The 10397-nt window shown below is 39.3% G+C and overlaps 1 protein-coding gene across 1 annotated transcript; it reads right to left on the reverse strand.

Annotated features, from left to right (window-relative positions):
* Window positions 1–542: 542 nt before the first annotated feature.
* LOC144654333 (tolloid-like protein 2) lies at window positions 543–10158 on the reverse strand. The gene is made up of 6 exons (XM_078514443.1): window positions 10062–10158; window positions 9175–9222; window positions 8592–8972; window positions 6563–6994; window positions 3578–3967; window positions 543–2616 (listed from the first exon to the last, which is right to left on the reverse strand). The coding sequence occupies exons 1-6, from the start codon at window positions 10090–10092 to the stop codon at window positions 2240–2242; spliced, it is 1659 nt and encodes a 552-aa protein (XP_078370569.1). The 5' UTR covers window positions 10093–10158; the 3' UTR covers window positions 543–2239.
* Between the last annotated feature and the right edge of the window lie 239 nt (window positions 10159–10397).

Consider the following 10397-nt stretch of genomic DNA (forward strand, 5'->3'; position numbering starts at 1 on the left):
GTATCACATGGACCGTTGAAACATCCATGGTCAAAAGCGCCGAATACACCAGTCATTCTCAGGACGTGCATAACGAAAGCTGTCATTTAGACTCAGAAGCAACGGTACTGGTATTTCACAGTATGCTGACAAGCAACGCTGCAACAAAGCTCCACCGTAGGTTTACTGAAAGAAATTAGCCCATGACCAACAAAAAGCTTAGTAAGTTTGCGTATTAAAAATCTTTGGGCGTCTTTTTGGACCACAGGCAGCCCAAGCTCTCTATCAGATTACCGTTTGGACGTGACTCTTGCTTATGATGGATTTCCACTGACGCGTAAATTTTTACGTGCGTGAAAAAAAATAGAGACAATGTATGAACGGCCTGCGTAAACGTGCACGCAAGCCGTTCATACATTGTCTGTAATTTTTTTACGCACGTAAAAAATTACGCGTCAGTGGAAATCCACCTTTATAAGCGGTTTTGTGTTACAAAGATTCGATTTATAAGGGTTTGTAACGTCGATCTAACGCTTATAAAAAAAACTCGCCAAACAGAAGGCAATATTTCCATTCGCTTTATTTCTTTTCCTATTTGACTACAATGTGTAACATTTACCAGACATTGACGAAAATTCTGATTCTACTTATTGACTTATAATAAATATAATAGAGACTGTTGACAGCCTCTCTTTTTTTCCATTTTTTAAACTTTTTTAGTTTAATGACCACACCTTTAATTTGCAAGACCTTCCTGTGCCACTCACGGTACTCAACCGAAAGATGGCGAAATAAATAAAAAAAGATAATTTATAAATAATATAATAAAAATGCAATAAGTGCTAGCAGAAGTACTTCGTGCCAGTCTGTGTTAAAAATGTTATACAGCTGATTCGAGCACAAAAGCTCAAAAGTGTACGAGACAATAACAAATGGAAGTATGGGTAGAGATAGAGAGCTACTGCACGTGCTGAATACTAATGAGATATAACGACACGACAAACGTGAATTTGCACGTTTTGTTCTCTTTAAACATTTGGAAACAAGGTACTTTTAGCCACGCTGAATTTTAGAAGAATTTCCAAAACTCAAAGACATGCGATAGTAAACGTAAAGCTACAGAAAAGGGCCTCCCGAGAGGAAAAACAAAATCTTCACGTGCATAAATACAAACTTGTACATTTTCCTCTAGGCCAATATGCAAAATTCAAGTGTATACCCAGACCAGTTTCTCTTGAGTCTCCGGGACCAAGTGAACTTCCCGATGCGCAAGTCTGGTCCTTTGAAAATAATTGGTCAATTTAGCCGTGATATTATTGGTTGTAAGACTCCTGTACTGAAGTTTATCAATAGTAATTGGTCAATTTCGATCAGTCTTAGACTTAATCTAACTAACAATACACGGATCGAACCTGCGTTTAAGCCATGTACTAAACAACTACTTATAACTAGTAATAGTTCTCACTATAAAGCTGCCCTCGCCTTTTTATAATTTGTTTTTTGTCGCCTTTAATTATTAATGCCGATGGACTGCACAATTAGGTTTCTTTTTTACTGTGTCATGCGGAATTTCTTGTTGTGTGACACCGTTACGTCCTAAAAATATTCACAAGTTCAAGTCGAATTATATTACCTAGCGCGCGTAAATAACACCTAGCGGAAATAACACATAACACATTATTCGTGATGACAACACACAAGCTTATTCCTGGGCTTATAACATTCAAAATAAACTTACAATAATTTCCAGGCCAAAAAGCCTAAAAAATTCCACGAGTAACAAAATATGGCACAAGATTCGAGAAAACAACCCACTCTTTGGATCAAATAATCTGCCGGACAGTTTGTTAGCGAAACGAATTACGTTGTACCTTGTACTGCATGACAAAGTTCACGCTTTTGTTTCAGAAGAGTGCGATTATGGCTAAATCGGAGAATATGAATTGTGACGTACAATTCTTCCGATTCTCCGATTATTCTTATTCTCCGTGTTCTACACGATTCTCCGATTCTTCCGATTATACAAATTTTCCGATTGTTATTTTGCGATTTTTCCGATTCTCCGTGTTCTACACGATTCTCCGATTTTTCCGATTATACGATTCTTCCGATTGTTATTCTCCGATTTTTCCGATTCTCCTAGTTCTACACGATAGTGCGATTTTTCCGATTATACGATTGTTATTCTCCGATTTTTCCGATTCCCCGAGTTCAACGCGATTCTACCTATTTTTCCGATTTGATAATTCTTATAATTATTCTACGATTTTCCCGGAGGTGGGTACTGTGGAACGTCTTCTTCTCCAGAGTAGGGTGGGGGGTTCTCTGGCAATGTATCAGGCCTTTCTGGGGATGGTAGAAGTGGGTCTGTTGTTCCTGGAGCAAAACCCACTTGAGGGGTTGAGTAGGGGGTCTCTGCCCTTTGATCAGGAACTTGAGCGCTAGGGGTATGTTCAGTAACTCCTGCTTGTGTGGTGTGGGATGCTGGAGTCGTGATTGCCGACATTCGAATTGCAGCACCGGCTTCGCTGTCTGGCGTCTTCTTCCGCTTTACAAGATAAAGGATACAGCCAACGAGTAGCGCAAGTAAGATGACCACAATCAAGATAACAATAACGAGCGTTAACATCGTAGAACCTGGAGACAGAGGAGAGACAACCAAATTAACTGAGGTGGAAATATTAGATAGGAGGAGTTTAGTATCCGTCGTAATGCTACCCTGCAAATACAGAGGCCTCTCGTTCGCTCCCCCGCGTACCCGAGATGGGATTCCACTCATGGATAAAAAGCTCGTATATTGATGGCTCACGTGGCAAGAAAGCTTCCAGCCTACCGTCAAGGTCTATAGAATCAGTGTTATTGTTTTAATTATCCAGTAACCGATCTATTGAGAGTGATTTTCGATTGGGTGTCGTGAAACCAAACTAAAGTAATCACTCTGGACTGTCACAAAGGACACAGACAATCAAGTGAACCAATCAAAACTTAAAGAAATGCATGTAGTCGATGCGAAGTATTTTTCCGGTCTGCACTCTGCAGTTTGCAAATGTCAGACACCGGTGAAAACCAGCCTTGGTTCAGTGTCATAAAATACCTTATTATAGGAAATTAACGCTTGTGTTAATTAAGGTATTTGAAATTAACGCGACTTAAATTAACGCGAATTAAAGGAAAAGCTACTTCCCAATAAAGGAAATTAACGCGAAAGAGGGAGTAACATTTCAAAATGAAGGAAATTAACGCGCCGTTAACAACAGGAATAAGTTTATTTGAACACTTGTAGGCGTACAATGTACGTGCTCGTGGTTCTTTTTCCACTTCGAGCGTTCTTCACAGTATCAGGGATTGCGGCAGATTTCCACCCTGATAAAATAATGCTTTTTCCTTGGAGTTACGAACGTCTGGACAGTATCGAGAAATTGGGGCCAAAATAATGGAAATTAAGGACATGGAAATTAACACTCCACTTAATTAACGGTGCGGAAATTAACGTTAACAAAAATTAACGCGACTTAAATTAACGCGAATGTTTGAAATTCGCGTTAATTTCATGACGCGTTAATTTCCTATAATAAGGTAATCGAAGATTTCAACTTACTACTTTCCGCTGAGAATGTGGCCTTAAATCCTTTGTACACAGGACCTTTTGAGTCTGATTTGAAACGCACCCTCATGTACCGTCCGCTAGAGCGAATGGTCCCTGGAAATTTGTATCCACAGAATTTTCCATGACTCTTGCTGTCACTGTCCTGTCCATCAAGAATGTCCACATAATCTCCTTTACATGCACCGGTCGCACCGTCAAAGTCCAAATCAAATGCGTCAAAGCTGAGTTCCACCGTATTCCCCTCTGGTACAGTGATGAGCCAATCACAGTTCAGATCTGGGGGATAGTACACCAGAGGACTTTGTAGAGTTCCGTCTGAACCAGTTAATTTCAGATTGTCGTTGTTGGTGTTTCCTGGTAGACACAACTCCTCACTGACAACTGTAAAAGAAATAAACAAATATTTGATAAAACCAAACAAGTCGTTTCTGGTAAGGTCAGCATATGTAGCGATCCCCTTTAAACAAGACGTCACAAAGGCCCATGCCCAGTTGTCAGTGTTGACCATTAGACTTAACCCTTTCACTCCCACGGGAAATACCACATTTTTGTAAAACGGTAACTATAGACCCAAAGACCACATGCAATAAGCCATTTGAAAGGTATTGTTTCTGGTATGTCGTAAATCATACTTACAGACACAGAGGAAGTCGCTGTTTTAATTCAAAAGGTGACAAAACCAAAAATATAAATCATAAAAAAATATCTCATTCCGCCTATATTTTGGGTATACCCCTAAACTATAGCTTAATTTGCAGCTCTTAATGTGTGGGTTGTTGTCCGATATTTACTTGATTTTAAAATTGAAAGAGGAAAAAGTTGCAAAAGTTATAGGGGTAGTTAATCAGGTCTCGTATGCTAGGGGGTATAATTTTATGCTTTAAAAAGAAAGATGTGCTCAAGACCATTTTCCTGTCCAAATTTCATACAAATTGACCAAATATTGAGCATGTAATGGCATCTTGTGCCATATGGCACTCTTGGGAGTGAAAGGGTTAAACAGCTGAAAAACGGCCAGTACTTTTTCTACGATGGTTATTGGTACGATGTGTTTCATCGAAGCAAGTTTTTCTATCAAATTTTTGTCAACGTATTTTTTTTGGTTTCATGTTCAGTTTGCAGAACTCCTGACTCTGCAACTGCATTTTACGCCGGCCAAAAGGTGTAAATGTGTGAGATGCCCTCCCTTGGATAGTGGAACTACTTGTTTAAAGAAAACCTCCATGGAATCGCGAATGTAGAAATACTAACTCATTAAAAGTTCTTCAAATCAAAACAAAAGAAATCATTATGGTAGCAGTGTTCAAAATGTGATATTAATGCACCTATCAATGTTAAGCTGCAGGAGGGGGAGGCCGGGCATAGGCTGGGCATTTGAACTTAGCTGAGACTTTCTGTTCAAATGCCCAACCCCAGAGCATTTGTGCATGTTCAAATAAGTCACTAAAGTTCAATAAAATGTTGTAAGAAAGTCCATTAAAACAGTCAAAAGTCCCCACCACTGGCAAACGTCAATGCTGTCGAATCGCCTGCCTATGCCCGGCCTCCCCTCTCCCCACCCCCCCCCCCCCCCCAGCGGCTTAACATTGATAGGTGCATAATTGGCATGGATTGTGATTTTATTTCTGGACCAAAGTTTCCTTAAGGTTTAGTTTTAATGGAGAAGATGCATCAAACAGTCAAGTCAGTGTTTGATCACATTTCCAAACACCTTGAAGTTCGTCACTGCGTGCCATGTAATATATCAGGCTCTACACAAGTGAGAGTGTTTCGTCACACTTCCAAACACCGAGAGTTAAAAAGAGAGAGAAAAAAAGAAGAGTTAAAAATACGATGCACAGCGAAGTATTTTCAGCTTTCTTGTCCGTGGTTTGAAATTCGATTCATGAAACACACTCTCTCTTGAGTTTGATATATTATTTTAATTTCATCATTACTAATCAGGAGTCTGTCTTCATGTGCATCACACAACAACTACCGTAATGATTCGATTTAGCGCCCGGGGGACTTGTTTACTTTTTGCACCTCAAGGGAGGGCGCTTAATTGAGACAGGGAGCTTTTTCGGGACAGGGCGCTAATTTAATTTTTCGAGAAATAACTAAATGTTCAAAACAAAACTTTAATAAATATTAAGATAACTAACAATAACAGAAACTGTAACAGCAGCAAATTGTTGCAAGTTCAGCTACTTTTAAAAGAATTGTTCATTTTAGCAGTAACTATATAGTAATACATGTACGGTATGGTAAATGTTCATGCGTATATCTACCAAAGTAGATGACTTCACTAGGGAGTTATCCACAATAGGGGGCGTTTATTAGAATAGGGGCACTTATAAGAATGAGGGCACTTGTTAGAATGGGGGCAGTTATTGGAATAGAGGCGCTTATTGAAAAAAACACATTCGAAGGGGGGCGCTTATTCGGAAGGGGGCACTTATTGAAAGGAGGGCGCTTAATCGAATCATTACGGTACCTCGATAACAGTCAAGTGATGATAACATCGAACAAAATGGTCAAACATATCACGTACTACCACATAAACTGTCTTATCAGGAATCACTAATATAGGTAATAGGTAAGGTAAAGTCTGTGTCCGAGCCAAGTGGCCCATACAGCTGGAGCTTATCCCAGTTTCCGTAGCATTAAGCGACTGAGAGTATTGCTACTCCCCCTGGATGGGATGTCAGTCCACCGCAGGAATTACCCCCCAGCAGTAAATTTGCTGGTACGCATTTATACACCTGGGTGGAGAGAGGCACTGTGAGAGTAAAGTGTCTTGCCCAAGAACACAACGCAGCTCCCCGGCCAGGCCTCGAACCAGGGCCATTTGACTCAGATTCGAGCACGCTAACCATTAGGCCACTGCGCCTCCCACTAATCACTAATATAAAGGGCGATTATTGTATAACAGTTGTAACTCCTTAATAAGATGTTACTCTTATTGCAGTTGTGATATTTGTTCATGCAACTTACTGGGTTCTACAGCTTCAAAATGTGCTTTAAAACCTTTACTTTGCCCTGAACCATCAGCAGCTGAACGAAACTTAATCCACATTTGGTGCCCAGTTGAATAAAATTTAAAGCCCAGCTTGTTTCCACAATAAACGCCAAGGTCTCTACTATTGGACCAAGGACCATCCCGCATCTCCACATAGTCTCTGTAAACCTCAATTTGATCGTATTTACAGTTACTGTACCCAGTGTTAAAGGAGTTTTTCTCAAGTTCAAAGTCCTCAAATGTCAGCTTCACTCTTTTGCCAGTAGGAACAGTGATTATCCAAAAGCAGTTTGTACCAGCTGGGTAAGGGATAGGGTAATCGGGGGTATACAACATTCCAGAAGAACCATTGGGCCAATAAACCTTACCGGGCTTAGCAGACACACGACACATTCCATAGCTTTCCACTGAAAGAAATGAACATTATTAAGCATTCATTTTAAGCAAATGAAAGATCATCGCAGTAATGTACTCAACTTAAGCACTTAAGCAAGCCTGATAAAATTCAGGCTTGAACGGGAATCGAACCCATGACTTCTGCGATACTAGTGCAGCGCTCTAACCAACTGAGCTATCAAGCCAACTTGGAGCTGGTCACTTGTGGTCACAAGTGACCAGCTCCCAGTCATGTGGGTTCGATTCCCGTTCAAGCCTGAATTTTTTTTTCAGGCTTGCTTTTATCAACTGCTTAAGTTGAGTACATTACTGCGATGATCTTTCATTTGCTTAAAATGTATATCCACAGTACAACTAGATATGAATTTCATATATTCATTTCATATTAAGCATTCAGTTACCAATATTTTTATATAGTTACAATTATCTTGTCGATGTACTTTATTTGGTTGCCATGGAAACTGTGAGTATGTACTTTTTTCTTTCTCCAAATTCCAGTCACTTCAAAACTAGCCTGTGATTAAGCAGATGTATTTCCAACAAAATACATCATACAGATAACAGATAACACATACTAAGCAATTATTGGATGAGGTTGAGCATGATATCGTGAATTATCAAAACCGAGGTCTATGTTATCTGCCTCAGCCTTCGGCTTCGGCAGATAACTCAGACACGAGGTTTTGATAATTCACGATATCATGTGAAAACTGAATTCAATAATTGTTTTATTATACGTTTTCAAACAATTTGCCATCACTTTTTCTAGCGCCGGCGTAAAACTTCGTCAGAACATTAGCCAAAGCGGTTTTATCTTGTGGTTCCTCCAGGTTCTTCTCCCTCAAATAATCATTCAGAATTTTAACACTTGTTTTTGTTGTTCTCTTGGTTTTTTTAGAATCTTTATTCTCGAGCTTTCAATTCCTCTTTGGAATTATATATTATCAAAAGTTTGACAGCACTACACGGACGAGGGGCTTGGAAACTAGGCGGACTTTGAACTCGACATGATAACCCAATATCTGCTGCAGATATTGGGTTATCATGTCAAGTTCACATGCTACTGTATATTGACTGAATGTTCTCGACCAATCACATGCTTCAAAGTAATTCTAACGTATAATAATGTCGGTCAACATATTTTAGGATAAGTCTGTGGTCAAGCTTATCGGTCTGTTAGCTTATCTCTGGTTTCTGAAGCATGAAACAACTAGGAGTATTTCTGCTCCCCTTGATAGGATGCCAACCCACTACAGATTTACTCATCCCCCCCCCCCCCCCCCTTTCATGCATTCAATTATCTGGTGCATATTTATACACGGGTGGAGAGAGGCACTGTGAGAGTAAAGTGCTTTTCCCAGGAACACAACAAGATGACCCTGGCCAAGGCTTGAACCTGGACTGCTTGATCCAGAGTGCAGTGCACTAACCAATAGGCCACCACACCTTCCACAATAAAAAAAAACATAACTTATTAAGCTGTTAATACTGTAGGCTCTCCTTCATGATCGGGGATGGCTTATTAGATTTGGACTCATAAAAATAAATCTGCTATGAAATTGTAAGAATAACATCCTTCTATTTCCAAGATGTTATCAAATACTGTACCTGCTTCGACCGCTGAAACGCTGATATTAAATCCTTTGAATGTACCACTCGTGTCACTTTTGAACTTTACATACATCTCATGCCCGGTGGAATAAATAACTTCTGGATGGACAGTATCACAGTATGTTCCAAAGAGTTTAGCGTCCCATCCACGGCCATTATGAAACTCTAGTCTGTCAAATGGACAGCGAGTTTGTGAGATAGGATTATCAGATTGCAAATCAAAGTCATTGAAAGTCACCTTCAGTACAAAACCACTTTCGGCGTCTAGTTGCCAACTGCAGTCGGCATCATTGCCATAGTCCAATGGATAGTTGGGGCTTGTAATAGTTATGTCGTTGGCTGCTGAGACATCGATGTACTGTGTATACCATGAACATTCTATTATTAAGAAAACATACAGTTAGCCTTTTATTATGTCGAAAATCATAAACTCAACTAAAAATGTAAATGTATCACTGATCAATGGTGGCGCTTTCTGGGTATATCAGCCACTGAAATTATAATAAATTTATATAAATGATATATATTCAGTTGAGTGGGACAGCAAATTAGAAAATAACAGAACTTTTATGCAACATACCATTCTGAGCAAAGGTAGTTTGCCCTCCCAAGGAAACCAACACTATACCTATGAGATAGGAAAATAATTATTAAAAATAATACAGCACAATATTAATTTAGTTGTTTTGTAATCCTAATGAATTATTAAATTTGTTTTCTAAATTGATAATAAGAGAGTCTTTTCAGCTACTTAAACATTTTCTCAAAAAGTATAGATAGTTAAAATATAAAACAGGATATTACCCCCATGTTTACTTGTAGCAATCATGATTGAAAATTTCATGATGATGCAAATCCTCAAAAATATCCTTCAAATTCACAATTAACTAAACTCGAGAAATAAACATTCTTGTGCCTGGGTGCCCTGTGCACAGAGCAGAAAACTGCAGCTGCTCTGCCATTGTTTTTTAATTATTTTTTTAGATTTCTTTACAACTCGGGAAGGTGTGTCTTTTAAAAGATAGCTCATTTTCTACGACCGTTTAACGCTTAAATCAAAATCATGAACAACTAGTAAATCAAAAGCATATTTCTAAAGCTTGCTTGATATTTCTAACGCGAACTGTGTACGAAATGTGCGTGTGTATTTTCCTTCTGTTCTACGAAAGATGTGCAGCTAGATGCGTTCTCCACAACATTATTAACGTCGTCAAAGCGGATTAATTTCTCTGATTTAACATGAGCTTTCCAGTTCACCTAGAGTAAGACTTACAGGCCTCAAGTGTATACTATAGACTGTTCAGTACAGGCCGAATATCTTGAAACGATTAAAAATTCACTAAAATCGTTCGACGCCCGGTGTCAGCCGGTGTATTTATGTAGCTGACAACTCATGTCACGAAAATCTCAAGCTTCCGTAAAACAAATGCATATAAAACCTTACAAGAACGAGAATAGACAACTTACCTAAAATCTTCCAGCCAAGTGTAAGTTCCATGGGTAAATTTGTTGGTAATATTCGAAGTCTGCCTTGCTGTCTTGAAAATACAAACAGGGAGGAGAAAACGGCGGTGGGACTGGGAACAAGTTTGAAAAACCAGGCCCGCAATACATAAAAACAGATTGATTGCAAGGTCGGTACAACGGCAGGTGTGCAAAATTAGCTCTATTGGCCAATAACTTTTTCCCTCCTGCAGTTTAACCGGCCTTGCAATCAATCTGGTTTTATTAACACTTAGAGTGACTTCTGGAACGGGCATTTCTTGAACAAGAGATCCGACAGCAGACAAGCCAGGTTAAGCA

Source organism: Oculina patagonica, chromosome 5, assembly GCF_052425735.1.
Source record: "Oculina patagonica isolate OP01 chromosome 5, crgOcupat, whole genome shotgun sequence".
In the NCBI taxonomy this organism is placed as follows: domain Eukaryota; kingdom Metazoa; phylum Cnidaria; class Anthozoa; order Scleractinia; family Oculinidae; genus Oculina; species Oculina patagonica.